An 18,783-nucleotide genomic window follows, 5' to 3' on the forward strand; every position below is an offset into this window, starting at 1 on the left:
TCATTCCATGCCTGCCGATATGCTCGCAACGTGGAGGGGGCTAGAGACTGTTCTGCTAAGCCCTCCATGCCGGCTCGATCACCTGCCAAACATAAGAGGGGCAAAGCACAACGTCAGCACCAGGGGCCACAGATCGGAACCTAACCCACTGGAAACGTGATAACGCATCGGCTATCTCATTCTCCACCCCAGGAACGTGTCTTGCCTTAAACATGATGTTACAGCGCAAACATGTGAGCACAGCTGCGCTAGCAAGCGCAAAACCAGCAGGGAAGCCGCATGTTGCTGATTGTATCGCATGGACCACGCCCAGGTTGTCACACCTGATAATGATGCTGCGATTGCGTAACCATTCCCCCCAGATTTCCAAGGAAACCATTATGGGAAAGAGTTTGAGAAGGAGTAAGTCCTTAGTCAAACCCTTTCCCACCCATTCTTCCAGCCAATGGCCAACGCACCAGGAGCCATCAAGGTAACATCCGAACCCCGTGGTGCCTGCTGCGTCGGTGAACAGCTGCAGCTGCAAATTGTCAGCGGCTCGAGACATCCACAACCGAACGCCATTAAAATCCCGAAGAAACGAGACCCAGACAGAGAGGTCCTGCTTAATATCTGAGGATAAACGTAGCAAATGTCTCGGTTAGTGACACCAGCCGTGGCCCTTTCCAATTTGCGTGAAAAAACTCTGCCCATTGGAATTGCTTTACAGGCCCAGGAGGGATTGCGCCTGCCGCAGGGTAATTCTACTGGAAGCCGTGCATTCCGCTATGGCATTACGCAACTTGACAGGCTTATCGAGAGGAATGCGACAAGAACCCGCCGAGGTACAGATCTCGATACCCAGGAATGACAAGCAAGGGGAAGGGCCCTCCGTTTTGTTCGCAGCAACGGGAACTCCAAATGAAAAAACAGCGCTCGTAAAGAAAACAAAAGATAACTGCATCTGCCTGAACCGGAAGGGCCGACACACAGAAAGTCATCGAGATAGTGGGCTATCCCATGACTACCGCAAAATGTAAATAAATAAATTCCGCACACCAGTGTAGGAAGGTGCTAAAACGCTCGAAAAACGCACAGGACACAGAACACCCCATAGGCAAGCATTTGTCTATGCAATATCCGTTGTCCAAGCTAAAAACCCATAAACTGGAATGACTCTGGGTGCAAAGGAAGTAGACGAAAAGCTGACTCAACATCTATCTTAGCCATCAGTGCGCCCGGACCATAACACCTAATGACGTCCAAAGCATCGTCAAAAGACTGGTACACCACCGAGGAAACCTCAACTGGTATGGCATAATTTACTGACGAGCCTGGCGGATAAGACAGATGTTGCATGAGCCTGTATTTTCCTGGAATTTTCTTGGGAACCACTCCCACCGGGGAATTCACAAGATCCCTAATGGGGGTTCTGCAAAAGGCCCTGCAATGCGCCTGACGCTAACCTCGCCAGCCACTTTTTCCCTAAGAATGTGAGGCAATTCAAAGGCAGACTTCAAATTTCTAGGCGAATATGTGTCGACATCCCTGCAAATAGGTAAACGAAAACCAAAACTGAAGCCTTTTAACGAAAATTCTGCATCCTGCAGAACCGGGTACCAACTCAACCATTTTGCTATCGCTGTGACACGGACAGGGGATGGAGCTTTACTTAGCACTTGTGCCTTTTGCTGGCTGTGCAGGCTGCTGCTGGGCACCCACCTTGAAACACTTGGCAACTGGGTGGTTGCCACCAGATCGCAAGCAGAGGTGACGAAAACGACATTTTCGTCCCTGTGTACAGGTGGAATTATTAAAGGCTAAGCATTTTCCCCCAGACGCCTGCTGTTAGCCCTGACGAACTGAACTAGCTGCTTTGCTCGCGTTGTACCCCTCATAGGCAGGACGCGAAGGCTGCGTGACCTCCAGCAATGTATATTTGTCAAAGTAGGAGCATAGCTGAGAATGGAGCTTCCCGGTGATAGCTGCGTGGGGCAGTGATTGCAATAATAAGCTGTGCACCCTGTAGAAATTCACTGTAGCACATGTATTCTGTCTATTTTGTAAGTTAAACGCTCAGAATACAGTATATAATACAGTCTCCTCTATTGACTGATAATAATGATTCAAAGGAGATAAAAGCTAGATCTTAGGTGCTATACATAAATAAAGCAGTGTCAAAGCCATTACCCCTTACTGTCAGATAACGCATCACTAAAGCATTCTATTCCCCCAATGATACCTCAATGCCCAGCATAATACTGACACTGTTTGCTGCAACTGTTTTCTACCATTAAGAGGGCATAATCAGCACTTAGACCAGCTATAAAATACATCATACGAATGTACTGAATGAAATAATTCTGGCATATACAGGACCAGCAAACACAGTAAGCAATTATATGTAGAAGTAGGGCCATCATGTCTGAGCTGAATCTTTTTATTTCATGTGCAGGCTCCTTTACAGATCATATGAGCAAGGGAATCTGGGGGAGGGCAGAAAAAGAAACCATGCACTGTCCTGGACATAGATGCACAAATTGGTCCCCTTATGTACTGGATGGTGTATTATCCAGTATTAATAATTGATCCAATAGGTGGTCCATATCAGTGCACCCCGAACAGTGCATGTTTTCTAGATCTCCTAGTTGGTGCACAACAATATTCATTACTGGCTTTTTAACTTTTTCTACTGGCTGACACATTTAAAAGATCAACAGGGACTGTAGTGCTAGTTATTTCATTTGTGACACTGAGGGGATCCTAAAAAACACGCAACTTTAGTATTATATGCTATTTCTATTGTAGTCCTCATGGTGTGGGCTGAGGGGGGGGGTTCAGGCAAAAACCCCTCCTGCATTTGCCTATGGTGCTGGCCACTGCAGCCACAAAGATGATATTGACCAGGGACATTAAGGACTGAAGGGAAGCACCCCTCCCCCGCACTGGCCATAGGGGAACCACACCTGCAGCCCATAATAACATGGGGGCACTGTGGAGCCAGGGACCAGGGTCTGGGGAGGCTCATTACTAGGCAGGACATAGCTACACCCACCCCCAGCAGAACAAGAAATCAGAAAAGACACTGATTGAGGACAGAAAGGAAAAGTAAAAGCAATGATATGAAGTAAATGAAAAGAATGACTAAATACAATAAGGAAAAGGAGGAGAGAAGAAGGAGAAGCACTAAGAGAGTTTTATTAAGGAAAATGACAACTGACAAAATGCACTTCCCTGTCCTGGAGGAATCTGGAACAAAGAGGCTTTGGCCCACACTTTTAGCCCACTATATAATGTTCCTGTTACAAACCCGCCCCTGCTTGCCATAGGCTAACTCCCACAAGTAATTTGCATACATGCCTGCCCCCATCCTAGAGGTTTAAAACACCTCTTTTCTTATGCAATCTTTCGGTTTCTCTTTTCATGCGTCTTTTTTATCGCAAATGCATCTTATTTGCAATGCTTTGCAACTTACAGTAGATGCACAAGCAGACTTTGCTGATAAAAATGATATGCGGCATGTGTATATTCTGTGTGTGACTGCTGCTGTATCTGTATACAAAATGCTGTATTACAGTATTAGCAGCTATTTTACACATCACGTTCCCATGTGATAATTATACAGACTCGGCCACACACAGAACATACACACGCTGCATATAACATTAATCAGCAAAGTCTGCTAGTGCGTCTCATTCTCATCGCATTACAAATAAGACGCATTTGCGGCTAAAAATACACACAGTGCCGACCTAGTAACACCACTCATAACCCACGGAGAATAGACGAGAAAGGACATATCTGTATATGAATACAAAATTACATATAATAAGACAGTTCATACAGTATGTCCCCTCACTCTTGTGATTAATTTAAGACATACTGTACAGTAGTAAATGATGTGTGAATAAACCCTATAGAATCAAAATATAAGATTTAATGAAATAGTGGCCTTGTGTGGCACAGTAGTTGGCAGGAGATGGAAATTCCATTTTTACTCTTTTCTTTATACTCATTACCAACCCTCAGCACCGCAAAAGTGACTAGAGTCATTTACAGATGCCTATATATGAGGGAGGCTTACAAACAGCCACATTTGCACAAATAAATATGTATTGATGGACAGTAGTAAATAATTTCTCTGGGGTAACACTTATGCATAATACTATATAAATGTAATTTTGACTGTACTATGTAATTATATTTAAATTGCTTCCAGACAACCTTTCTGAACAACTGATGAGGAGCTGTGATATCCAAATGAAAACAAGAAAGGGAAAAACTGCATCAGATTCTCAAAATAGTGAAATGGACGTAAAACAGCCTCGGAGAAAAGATACACCAGCCCTAAACCGTCCACCATTTCTTCCAGGCAAGAATAATCGTTCCCATGCTGACTCCCTATGGACGTTTGTATTTGGGGTTTGAATTTGTAAACTACAGTATATGGTACAGTCATGGCCAGGGTGGTATCTAGGGTAGTGCAACCTGTGCCACCGCACAGGGCACCGCAGGGCAGGAGGGCGCTGTTCGAGCCTTTCAATTTTCTGTTTATAATCATTCTCATTTGTAGCTTCCTCTTATTTTATCCCCAGCATCTCCTGGCCTCCCCATCTTCCCCATGAGGCCATGCCCCTTTTTCGGGTGCGTTTTCTCCCCATTTGAAAAATAGGGGGGCGCCAATGTGCTTTCTGGCACAGGGCACCAAAAAGTCTAGTTACAGCTCTGGTCATGGCACACTGGCTACAAGGATACACAGCTCTGGTAATGAATGGGTTTAGACTGGAGTGCTCTTGATCCTGTATTTTTAAGTATCTGTAATGGGACACTTATTGGCCCAATGTCAGGGACAATGTTTCAGTTTGAATATATTTAGGTTGGTGTTCTAATTAGCATATTTAAGAGCCATAACTAGCACTTGTGCACTGTGAACCCTATCTACAAAACTGCCTTAAACAATCATGCATAAGACAAATTCCATTATACTGTACATTTAGGGGTCAATTAATTTAGGAGCAAATAGGGTCCTGCAAGCAAATTTCACGCCAAATTCACACAGCATATTACATTTGCAATTCAATTCCAAAACCACATTGTATTTTCCCACCAAATACATGTTTTTTATGTGCACACCCTCCTAAGCATCTGAAAAGGTAGGGAAAATCTTGATTTTAAGGTAAAAATGTTGGGACATAGAGGCTGATTCAGCACTGAACGCTTCTGCAACACTGAATGCAGATCCCGATTATCAGTCCCTGCTATGCCTTTGCCTGATTGACAGGCAGAGGCATTTTCGGAATGAAGACGGCAGGGTTACCGGACACAGAGGCGTATCAAATCCGTTTTCTGGGAGTGGAAAGGGCAGGATCTGTGTCCATGGCTACATTTCCTGACCTCACAAGCCGGCCAGCCTGTGTAAGCTGAGGTTTACCGAGATGGCTTGCGCCATTCACCATCAGTCGCAGTGCTGGGATCACAAATGCAGCAGTTGGTGTCAGACTCCACTTGCTGCATTTGCATATTTTCAAGGATGGAATTGCAAAGCTGCTTGTGTGTGGCTTTGCAATTCCATCCTGTGCTGAATCAGCCCTATAGTGCAGAACCTCTGGCACACCCTTTCCAATGAATAATCCTGCACTTGGAGGGGTTCAAATTGTATATTTTGGCCAATAAAGACATGTCACTTTTTATGTGAATTTCTCTAAAAAGCTAAAAAATTGGTTAAAGGATGTGGAGCATGTACGTAGAGGTTTTGTATTGATAGGAGGGGAGTTTTAGAACTTGCAGATGGCAGTTAAAAGTTTTTTATATAGCTTTTTAAAACTTGTATAAAAATACAGATAAACATTAAAACATTTTTCTGAACCTCGAAATATTGTAGATTTAAATGAGCTGAAAAACACTTGTTGCCTGTAATTTTTCCATCATTAAAAAAAACACCTTTCAAGAACCTCCAGTACTTTCCTATTGGCCAGTCACTAATAGCCTTCCATATGGTCCTATAATAGTAGTTATCACTTTTTTGGGGTCTATGATAGTTTTCCTACTTATTCATGCACGTCCACCAGGACGTTTTTGGTGGAAAAGTCACTCCACCTCGCCAAGAGTCTTTCTAATTGAATCTCGCATTTTGTGGGTGAGTGCATTGCCACAATGTATGTGAGTTTTGAGATGCAAACTTGCATCTTATTGAAATGACCCCATAAAATACATTTTGAAACATTGGTCAAGGCATAAAATGTTAATCATTTGTAATTGATGCAAGCTCTTAATGTGATCTTCATATTATGTATCTGTCATGATGTAGTAATGACAAAAAAATACTATTTAGATTTTTCAGAGATTTTATTAAAAAAGTTTGATGAAGTTGACAAACAGCAGAAGAACAAACAAATCCCAGTTGCCATTAACAAAGAGTCGGACTTGAGAAAACCTAGAAGAAAAGATACACCTGCACTGCACTCATCACCATCCCTCCCAGGTATGGTAAGAACACTGTAATGGCTAGCTACATTACTATATTGTATACAGTACTATATACAGGGGACAGTACAGTGCATCACCAGGCCCCATAGAAAAAGTTAAGTAGGAACCCAGTAATTCCATTGTAGCCTCCAGTGTTCCCATTTCTGAAAAGAGCAGAAAGGGAGGCACTTCCAGTGCCAGACTGGGGCATGAAGTGCACACCAGGGGACTACAGTGGTAAGCAGGGCCGGATTATAGGAGGGGCGAGCGGGGCGATCGTCCAGGGGCCCCCACACCTTTGGGGCCCCCACACTGAAGAGAATAATGATTGGAACCTGGCCACTCACCCTGGCCAGCTTCTGGTCCCGGCAGCATCACAGCCTCACTGCCACTGTTTCACCCGACAGTGGCTGTATGGAAGTCCCGCCCCCTTGTTGACAATGCCGCGATTCGCGGGTGCACGAGTAGGGGGCGGGGCTTAATGCAGTGAAGTGCCTGCCCCATCAGAATGGTTGCTGGGTTGCCTGCTGCAGCTGCAAGAGGTTAGTGTGCGAGCTCCCTTCCTCCATCTCTCTCCCCCCCTCTGTCCCCTCCTCCCTCTCTCTCCCTTCCTCTATTTCCCTCTTTGTCTCCCTCCCCATTCCTCTCTGTCTCACTTCCACCCCATCTCTCTCTCTCCCTCTCTCCCTCCCTCCTTGTCCCTTTCTCCCCCTCCCCCCACTCTCTCTTTACTGTATCTATATCTCTATCTTTATCTATTAATATATATATTTATATAACTCAATTTATTTGTCTATCTATATAATATATATACTGTGTAACTATATATATATATATATATATATATATATATATGTATATAAAATCTCCCCCACTCTAAATCCTGCATTTTACTTTTTTTTTTCCTATGGGGCCCCCACAACTTAGTTGCCCCGGGGCCCCCACAATCCTTAATTCGGCCCTGGTGGTAAGGGCCCATGCTTAAGGGGCATGAGGATCTATTCATTATCACTTAATTTCTAAAAAAGCAGATGAAAATGAACAAGCTCCGAAAATACAATATTTTACGAGCTTGACTGCGAGAGCAGATGGCGTTTGCCCACACACAACCGCTCCTTTTCTTTGGAAAGGAGTCCTGGGTTGCGAAGTGGGATAATTTTGGGATGCATCAGGTGCACTTGCACAGTCTGACTCGGCAGTGCTAAGCTGAACATTTGGGGAGACGATGATTTTCAGATTTCGGTTTTATTAATTAAAGCTTTTTCAAGGATACATGATGACAATATTGTCAGTAAAAGTGTGGATTGCAACGAATAAAGGAAAATTAATTATGGACACAAATGACAATAATTATTACCAAGGTTATTGAATAGTGTAAAACTGTTATAGTGAATATAACATGATAAAAGTGAATAGTTAATCTAATTCCTCTATATAGTAACATGTACGAAGAAAGGATATAATATATATTTCCACAAAAATAAACCTACAAATCCTAATAAAAGACAAAAAAATATAATATATGTCATAATAATTAAAATAAAATGTCACATACTGTAGATACAATGATATTATTATATACGCATTTAAAATTAAAATTAAGTTATTAGTATTCCAATTTTTAAGTTTAATTGGGTAACCTCAATTAAATGCAAACTAATATATTTATAAGCCATGCATTAAAATTGAATCTACAGTAAATTCCCCATGTATATTAACAATTTGAATCAACGCAGCTAAATATTAAAAACACATTTATGTGAATGAACAGTGCTAGTGTAAAGATTCTTATAGAGTACACAGAGGAAAATATTTTTTATATATTTTTATTTCCAATTGAGAATATTAAATTTAGAAAGCTGAAATGTCTTACCTCTTTATTAATGAATTACATGATAACTAATTTACTACTAGATGGAATAAATGGCAAAATATAATCTGGTGTACTAATGTACTGGAAAGGGAAAGCTGATGTCCTAAACTTTCGTATGGGAAATATCACATTGTTAAATAATTATTTCCAAGCAAGTGTCCCCTAATTTAGACCCCTCACTTGTGTTTTTTCAGAGAATCTGTATATCAATTATTCAGTAGCAGCGCTGATCATAGCAGCACAATCACATATGTGATGAGTCATCAATAGCAGTATAGTAGTACAGTAATGATTCTAGCTGGAGGCGTGCTGTTTGCATTTACTGTAGGTCTGTCAGTTATACAGCACTACTGTATGTCATTCATGAATTTAGGTCCTACCAGTGATACTAATTAATGTGGTATAGTTAAAGTAGTATTATACACTGACATGGTGGTTTAATATACTACTGTATGTCATACTTTTTAATATATAATGGATTTCTTCTGAACTCATCAATGACATTCTAATCACTGATTAACTTCTGATTTCAGAAAACTCATGTTATCTGAAATTAATAAAGCTTTTGTCTGATTTCACTAGACTTCCTTAAGGTTAACAGTTTGTATAGTACTACATTTAATTATTATCACTGCAATTAAGTACAATCCGCAATTATCTTCAAAGAGTACTGCAGCTATCTATGATAATGTAAGCTATGCATACTTCATTTTTAGTATTTAGATAAATCCTCAGAAGATCAGACACTGTCTAAAGGTGCGTACACTACATATTTTGAACGATATCCCCGATCCCGATGCATCGGAATGACATATCGTTCAAAAGCCTCTAGTGTGTGGGCTCTATATCGTCCGGTGCGCACTCCCATGGGGTCGTCAGCCGCATCATCAGGTCGGCACTACATGCAGGCCAACCTAACGATGCGCCTGATGACCCCATGCAGCGGTATACGGCAGGTGCCGACATATTGGGCGGTCGGGCACTGGATCGTCTAGTGTATACCGCCTGCCAGATATGTTGGCCCGTCTGTGGGGGGATCGCGGCTCACATTGCTCTGTACACACATAATTAAGTTTGTACCCAGCTTAAGTAATGCATATGTATCAAGCTGATTTTTACATAAAATTATGCAGAAACTGTAGTTTTTGCTAAATTTTATGTATAGTTCCTATGTACTAATAGCACAATGCAGGAGATTTCACAGAATTCAATGGGGACAGTTCCAGTGAGTTCCCCTTTGTACATAGCGCAGATATTTTAATTAAGATGAAAATATTCCCAGCGATTAGGATAGATAATAATAGAGGCTGGTCCACGATTATTAGTACATAGCTTCCTTAGTTGTTAACGATTCTACTAAGACACCAACCACTCAGCTCGCTTATTCCCTTCACACACGTCAAATTCACTCAATTCTTTTTGCTTTGCACAAAATCAGACAAGACCTTTCAGAATGGGGGTTGTGTTAGATCTGAGCCCAGATACCCCAATTCCTAATGTGCATTTCAAAGGGTGGAAAATGTTCGCAAGTCATAATACAGGTTTATGCATCCAAAAGTTTGGAACTCAAACAGTGTGGTGGGGCTATTAATGGATGTGTAAATAGCAATGGACTGCAAATATGAAAAGCACACGATAGACCAAGTGTATATTTAACACATTTACTGTATTAACATAGTAATACAAGCTACATAGTAAAATACATATTAATGAATCAGTCAGCAGGCCAGAACCTCATGTCCCCTTCTGATGTGTCAATCCTTCCACAAACAATATGAAGGCACTTCTTATTCTGCTAATCAGATGGCTTTTTAAATGGGATCTGTCTTTGAGACATATTTAAATGAATATTTACATAATGATGGTAAATGACAAGATGGTAAATGCCAACTAATACTGTAGTAATAACTTACATCAAAATCCAATAAAACCAAATAAAAAAAAAGGTCCACAAAACTATTGTGTAATTATACAAATGCTATCAAAGGTAATGACTAGTACATAAATAAAATAAGCAATACTTGAAAAATTAGTTTTTTTTTTTACTATTTCTCCAAAAAGTATGAATCTCTCATTTATGTAAAAGAGATAATACTTTTGTCAGTGGGGATGGTCTCGGTGACACAAAACGTTATGTAATGCGGTTAGTATTATGTTTTTCAAATAAATATTATATCCTGCCTCAACTGACAGCTAATCCGATGTGCCACTCTGCAATGAGAAAAGGTCTCTGAGCAGATACAGGGAAACAGAAACATTTTAATCGGATCGCAAACTATCTGAGGATATGTGCAACCTCTGCTATACTATATATATTCTATATATTATATTACATGTATTAGGGGATTAGGTGAAAGCCGGACCGGACAAGGTTCCGGAACGCCGGACTGGGACAGCTCCCTGCAGCGACCTCTGCTGCTGAGGAGCTGTCAGCTATATAATGCGCGTCCCCGACACTCCGCCCGGGGGGTGTGTCAGTGACAGGCAGGGCCGAACATTACAGTGGCTCCCTGCTGGACCAGATGCCGGGACGGAACAGCTCTGCTGTAATGTGCTGTCTGTCCAAGGGAGCCGGCTGTAATCTCTCCCTCCCCCCCGGTGACAGGCTGTCACTACACAACCCCCGGACACAGCTTCTTAGCAGCAGAGCTGGTCCGTTCCGGCATCTGGTCTGGCAGGGAGCCACTATAATGAACGCTCCCTGCCTGTCACTGACACACCCCCCGGACAGGGACTCGCATTACAGCTGACAGCTCCTCAGCAGCAGAGGTCGCTGTAGGGAGCTGTCCCTGTCCGGCGTTCTGGAATCTTGTCCGGTCCGGCTTTCACCGATACCCATGTATTAGTGTTCTGTCCTAACTAAACTGAATAACAAGACAGAGGCTAGCTGCTGACATTATGTTGTGTGAAATGTGTAGTTATTCATATAGCTAAACCCATTATCTCCATATGTATCACAGACAGTAAAATGTCCAGAACTTCCCCGCTCTTTCTTAACACAGCATATTGAATTGACTGGTATAAATAATCAAGGTCCTGCAGAGTAGGTTTCTGTAATAAATTGTACACAAATGTGATTAGTAATAGCAGTAAGATGTAGATAACAAGATACAATGCTTTAGAGCTGAGCAAACTACACGGGGAGTCTGCCAGGAGTTGCTCGGAATGATGGCAACGTGGAGGCTGCTGCTGCTAACAGCATTCTGAGCTGCCACATGGCCCAAACAGCTAGGCAAAAACAAACGCAACAGAGCTGCAAAAAAACTCAACAGACTAAATTAGCAGAATACAGAACAAGAAAAAGTTGAAAAATTGAATAAGATTTCTAGAAAGGCAGCATAACAAATACTAGCAGTTCAGTGTACAGAATAATTATACATATTATGTCCAGAAGTATAAAATCCTCTACCATATTTACCGAATTAATAGGCGAAAGGCCGGCGATGAAACGGCAGCATATTTTTGAGAAGTCAGTGTTAGGGCAGCCAATCTCAGTTCTGTAATATTATTATTTAGCTGTCATGGTCCTTGGCAGATTCTGTTGTTTAAATCTAATCCCCATCAGTGTCTTTGTAGGACCTAACATGCTGACAGAAACAAACATAGTTCACTAAGTTACAGTATTTCCTAAACCTTTATATTCTATAACCATTGGCAGTGTCAATAGCATCCAAGCCTTGGTATGGGTAGGCTTTCCTTATCATCCCTTTAATTCGGAACACAAGTTAATTACACAGGTTCTGTGGCTGATTAAAACCAAGTGAAATGGAGACTTGGGGGGAGATGTACTAAACCTTGGAGAGTGATAAAGTACCAACCAAGCAGTTCCTAAATGTCATTTTTCAAACACAACCTGTAACATGGCAGTTAGGAGCTGATTGGCTTGTACACTTTATGGGGTCAATCCTATTAGGTGTGAATTGTGAGGTGCGAGTTGCTATTTTCACTTCAAATTCGCATAGCGAATTCAATTTACAATCCAATTAGCAACTCACACTGAATCAGTCAGACTGAATTTGCAACTTTCCACTCGCACCTCCTTGAGGGTGAGAGATGGAAAGGAAAATCTTTATTTTAAGGTTAAAATATCGGGACACTGTGCTGAACACCTTGAACACCCTCCCTTATGACTAATTAGGCATTTGGAAGTTTAAAAATTAGCTTAATTAGTCCAATAATTACATGTCATTTTTTTGTTAGTTTAGGCACCCCAAATTTAATTACAATAATTTTTTAGTTGAAAAATAATTGTTTTTCTAAAAAAAATTTCCAAGGTGATAGATCGGAATTAATCTTCTGTGGGTAATCACCAGCCAAAGCTCATTATTGTGTGTCAATGCTGAGTACTCAGGAGAAAGAATCAACACAGCCACCAGTCTCATGTTTGTAGATTCCTCTGAGTATAATTAAGTGTCATACAATAATATAAAGCAAAGTGTTCTCACTTTGCAACATATCAGTATATTCACATTACAACTTAATACAGCAGTCATTGTTAGTATTCATTATATTATTACCTTATACGCGAGGAAGTGAACTGTTAAGGAGGTAAGGGAGGTGAGCATACATGGGAGCTTAGAATACATAGTCTATTCATGCTACTATCTCTCTGGCAACATCTGCACATTTCAAAGTTTCACAGCCTTGAGGGTTAGCAAAAATCATTCTCTATAATATTCTGCATTTAGAGCTTATGAATAACTTAAAGGCACACACACCATCTTAATACAAAATGGAGTCTTATGTTGATAGCCTAATATCAAATTCCTCAAAGGTGCCCTCAAAGTACCCCAAATCACCCTTTTTCCTACTTTTTATTTTTGCATTTTTCATTTAATTCATTTGAGATTAAACAAAAAAAGTTTGTTTTTTTATAATTTTATTGATTTTTTTTTTTTAAAAAGCACAAATCAGTCATTTGACACCATTTATAAACCTACAGTAACTTCCTAATGGCCACAAACAGCCTTCTATATGGTCCTGCTAACGAAATTATCAATTTTGGAGGGTCCACGATGGTCTCCCCACATTTTCATGCATTTCTCGCAAATCTCATTTGGCAGTCAATTCACACCCCTCCGCTGAGAGTAGTGCGAATATGCATTTTTAATTGGATTGGAGAATTCTCAGGAGTGCACTTCGCTGCGAAGTATGCGAGTTTCAAGAAACAAACACTGCTCGCCATTCGCACCTAATTGGATTGAGCCCTAACACTCTCTGAGGATTAGTACATCTCCTTCTTGAAGTCAGATAGCCATAGAACCTGTGTAATTCATTTGTATCCCAAATAAAAGGAAGGATATGGCAAGCCTAGGTATGGGGCAAGAAGACATAAATGATTCTAGGACAATAAGGTAGTACAGAAAAGTTTTGGAACTTCTATAAACCTAGCTCCCAGTTGTCCCCATTTTGTTTGGACAATTACGAAGCACAGACTTTGCAACATACTTGTCAACTTTCTGGCTGCCCCCCAGTGGGGTGAGGCAGCGGCATAGGAAGTGTTGGAAGCGTGGCAACATGTTTGCATCATCGTGGCCCAGCCAAGTTCGCAGGCATTGTAAAGTGTGTGATGGGGCTACGATGATACGATTCAGTGTGAGTTGGACGGTGGGTAGCGATCAGCTACGGGAGATTTGGCCACTTGGTTTTCAGGAGCCTCCCAGTCATTCCCGGAGAGTAGGCAAGTATGCTTTGCAATGTCACCCAAAAGGGGTTTATCTAAATGTTGGGAGGTACAGTATAGAAATGATTTATGTAACAGTACTAACCTCTCATCTTATCATCCTCTAGTATACAAATCTATTGAGTGCTGTGAGTTATTATATAAGGTACTATTTAAAGAATCAAAATTCAAACAACAGAGAATTCTTCAAGGAAATTCAGGGACATAGAACTATCATGATTTACAATATATTTAATTTTGTAGATCTCAAATATTCATTTAATACAGATAGTAAACAGGAAACTAATTTCATAAATAACAATTACATCATTATAAATATTGGACTAATTATTTTAATGGGAATTATTTCCAGAGAGCCTCTTGAGACATGACCCATTACAGCCATGGTAAAGCTGCTTATTAATCAGACAACTACGATAGGCCATGCTTGCATACTTTTAAAAAATAGTTTCAGGGAGATTGCAGCAGCAGTATGCACCATGCGCAGCGCGCCGCTGAGGGGGCATGGCCCGCCCCCAAAGGGTGTGTCTAGGTCCACCTATGGGCGTATATATTCCTATAAACTGAGACCCAGGCTCCCCCACTGACATTAATATATCTCTGTCCTACCACATTCACATTACTAGATGCCCTCCACACACACTCATTACTAGATCCCCTCCACACACACATGTACACACGCACACACAGGTTAGTGCACTCACCTTGGGACCGGGCACTCCTCCTTCTCCAGCCTCTCCACCGAGCTCCCAGACCCAGCCACCACCGAACAGCGCTCTCTCCACCAGACCAGAGCTTCTCTCTGCGCCGGGTCAGCACCAACAGGACTACCAAGTCACAGTCCCCGCGGCTCATAATACAGGTAGGAGAGAGGGAGGGATCCGCTGCTACGGCCACTGCCGCTGGAGATAGACACTAGTGTGTGGTCTGGGTCTCCATACGGCTGCTCACAGATGCCGGACACCTGCGCTGCTGTCCCGATCAGTGCAGCGCTGCTACTAGGCTCTGCCTGCAGCCGCTATCGCGCCCAAGCACACTCTGTGTGCGCACTGCTGTATAGTCCCAGCCACCGCTACCCACAACCCCGCGGTGGCCGGCCTTTAAGTAACATGGCGTCACGCGTCGTGACGTTTCCCCACCCCCCCGACATTTTCAGAATCGCGCATGCGCAGTCCAATGACTTCCAAAACCGTGAGTTGAAGAACAATTTGCGGGGGAGCGAGAGGCTTCATTAAAAATTGGGAGGGTAGGCAACTCTGCAATAGGCTCAGTGGTAATCAGTAATAAATGGCTAGAATAACTATAGCTGAAGGACCTATATGCAGGAAAACAATATTTTTTTTTATGCATTTTAATGAGAATATACATACATCATGTAACAGTTCCATTATTTATTATAAGTAGATCTTTCCTCTAAATAAAATAATTTATATTATTGATAAAAACATTTTCCTGAATTTAATGTATGTATTTAAAACAATTCAACAGATGTTAACCTTATACAGTAGATATTCCAGCTGGAAACTTCCTGCATAAACCTTTATCTTGAATTGATTTTCATAATTAATTAATAATCATAAGTAAATGTATGTTAAATAAATAGCTGCATCTCTCTCACTGAAACTAAAAACATGGGCAATCTCACTCCAGACAACTGTACCTATTTTACTGCAGAAAAGTTTGTGAACACGTCTCTGGATTTTCATGGTCCATTTGTTTAATTATCATTTTATTTACTATTACATATAGATGTCCTTCTTAATTAATATTTTTTTCATAAAATACTGCTCATTTCAGCAAAACATTTGATAGTTTTGTAGATTCATCACTGGTACCGTGGGGATGATTTAGCAAGGATTGAAATTGCAAAGCTGCAAGCAGGCAGTTTTGCAATCCCGGCCTTTGCTAATATGCAAATGCAGCAGGAGGTGTATGCTGTCCCTGGTTTGCCGCTGCCTGACGTGTCACGTGATCCACTGAGGAGCAGCAGCAGCAGGGAAGCAGGGAGGAAATGGAGCCGACCTACGCCGGGCACACACACAGCACAAAGGCCCAGCTCTGCACCTCCACTGTTTCAGCAGCTGTTTGTGAGTGTGACATAAATGACAGAATGTGTGTGTGTATATATATATATATAATATATATATATATATATTATATATAATATATATGTGTGTGTATAAATATATATATAAGTGTATATAAATAATATATGTGTGTATATATGCTTATATGTGTGTATATATGCTTATATGTGTGTATGTAAATATATATATATATATATACAGTATATAGATATGTTTATATATATATATATAATGTTTTTATATTTATATATATATATATATATATGCGTACCCCCAGCTGGAGCTATATATATATTTTATATATATATATATATATATATATATATATATTAGGGATGTGCAGGCTCGGTTCTATACTCGGTTCTGTTCGTTTTTTTTTACCGAATCTTATTGGGTTTCAGCTGTCACGAGTTTTGGATAACCAATAAGATTCGGTAAAAAAAAACGAACGGAACCGAGTAGAACCGAGCCTGCACATCCCTAATATATATATATATATATATATATATATATATATATATATAACTTATATATTTAAATTCCTGGAGTGCTGTGAATTACTTGCCTATCCTTAGGGGTATTTCACATGGGATTGTACACGTTATGGCAAAGGCACTCAGGTGGATGTACTTGGACTTATACGAGTGCTAAAACATTTGCTTTGTATGTGTGTGTGTGTGTATATATATATATATATATATATGTATATTATATATATATATATATATGTACGTACACTACATAACATTGATATAGATGCAGGATGGATGTGTGGGTTGAGGGGGGCCCCAGAGATATAAGTGTAAAGGGCCCCAAAATTTCTGTTGCCGGCCCTGGGTGTATGCCACCCCCTGCAGCATTTGCGATCCCAGCACTGTGACAGAGGTCACAGGCTGGGATCACAATCGGTGGTCGATAGTCGCAAGAGTGGACGGCGCGGGGCCACTGGCCAGTTGAGTAAGCCTCAGCTTACCCAGGCTGGCCGAGTTGTGAGACCAGGAAGCTGCATCAGTCGACATGGTCCCTGGCCTTGCCACTTCCGGAAAACGGGAAGTACACGCCCCCGCTTCCGGGAACGCCGGCTTAGTCAGGCAGAGGCATCGAAGGGGCTGCGTGCGACTTAGCAGGACTCATTCTGTACACTTGCAGATAATCGTGAATCTGCAATCAGCAGTGGACTTGTGTGCACTGCTGAATCAGGCCCTGCATACTTTTTGCATATGTATGTTCAATGAGGGTAAGGTGAACTCAAACAGGACAGATAATAGGGTAGTCATAGGGATCACAGATTCCAAAGCATACTTCAAGTATTTGTTTAACAAGGAGAAGGGATTTGGGTTCTATTTCGTTGTGGGGCACATTTATAATACTTGACATGGTATAGATGGTATATGGTATATGATGCCCTCATCCAGTGAAGCTAAATACCAGTGAATACAAAGTTAATCTGAGTCAGTGCAAAAACGTAAATTTTCAAAATACTAAAAGGCAGCATTTTTCCCAATGTGTAATCATTTGTAAGACTGTAGGGGCCTAATAAATAGTGCGTGCAGACATCACTGCAATCATGCCTCTAGGGAAGTCCAAAGAAAAGGGACCTATAGTTTGATAACCGTGACAAGAAAACAGGAGACTAATGGGTACTATAAGGATGTTGATTTAGGCAAAAGTGTTGACACAGTTTTCCTATTTGATGGAGAATCTGACATTTGGAACAGGCTTAACATATAAACATTTATTATACTGGTTTGGTAGAAAGAGAGATAACCATACAAGAAGTGTTTGTGTACTCCTTTTCTCATGTCCAGAAAATATAAAGGGCAATAAATCTACATAGTAAATAAATAATGTCTCCCCCTATGTTAGTGTCTAGGTAATAAATATATAGTGTAAACATACCACCTCACATTGTATATGACCCATCTCATATCAGTACTGGCTAGTAGTAGATAACTAGGGCTCAGTATAAATGATTACTTAGACCAGCCTGGTATTGAGATAAACAGGATGTAACATTCATGACTAAAATGTACCAATACATAAATATGTATTTTCCACCTTCCCTACTCCGTTATCTACCTCTGTAAAGAGAACATGTTGTCAGTCCATCTCTCCATTAATCATCTTAATGTTAGTATCTCTCTTACTTACAGTATGTAAAATGTTGGAATAGAGGAGAGATGGATATAGCTGAATCTAGACAGAGGATAGATGTTATATTGGTGCTATGGTCAGCTTCTAATGTGACTTTCTTCATGAACACCATTGTTGTTTTTTTTGCTTTGATTTTATATATTCCAGGTGTCAAACTGCTGAAAGAAGATAGGAGAACCATTGTGGAGAGTGAAGAAACCGATGGATAGAGAATAATTTGTTCAGCTTAACAGTTCTACATAACTCAATAATCTTTTTCAAGTACTATAGTTGAGAATGAAATATAGCAATGTGTAATGGAACATTTTGTAATTTTTATAACTGATTTGTATATTTTGTTTGTATGATGAAAATACATGGTTGAGTAACAATTAAAATTGTGTATGCAACTTTTTTTTAGATAGTGCATATACCTATATAGTGCCTAATTACTTCCATATTAAATTCCATATTATGAGGTTCTAGGGAAGCCAAGCGTAGGGTAATTACAGTAATGTATTTGCTATATTATGTAGCTGGATGAGGACAAAGGTAAAGGGAGA

At 40.7% G+C, this 18,783-nt stretch overlaps 1 protein-coding gene across 1 annotated transcript in view; it reads left to right on the top strand.

Annotated features, from left to right (window-relative positions):
- PPP1R17 (protein phosphatase 1 regulatory subunit 17) overlaps nucleotides 1–18,561 on the top strand; it is a 40,549-nt gene extending 21,988 nt beyond the window's left edge. The window contains exons 3-5 of the mRNA XM_088464411.1: nucleotides 4,199–4,351; nucleotides 6,311–6,460; nucleotides 18,389–18,561. Of these exons, the coding sequence (XP_088320537.1) occupies nucleotides 4,199–4,351; nucleotides 6,311–6,460; nucleotides 18,389–18,450 (365 nt within the window). The 3' untranslated portion in view covers nucleotides 18,451–18,561. The remainder of the gene's footprint in view (nucleotides 1–4,198; nucleotides 4,352–6,310; nucleotides 6,461–18,388) is intronic.
- Nucleotides 18,562–18,783: the final 222 nt, after the last annotated feature.

This window comes from Taudactylus pleione, unplaced genomic scaffold, assembly GCF_031769625.1.
Source record: "Taudactylus pleione unplaced genomic scaffold, aTauple2 ptg000054l, whole genome shotgun sequence".
In the NCBI taxonomy this organism is placed as follows: domain Eukaryota; kingdom Metazoa; phylum Chordata; class Amphibia; order Anura; family Myobatrachidae; genus Taudactylus; species Taudactylus pleione.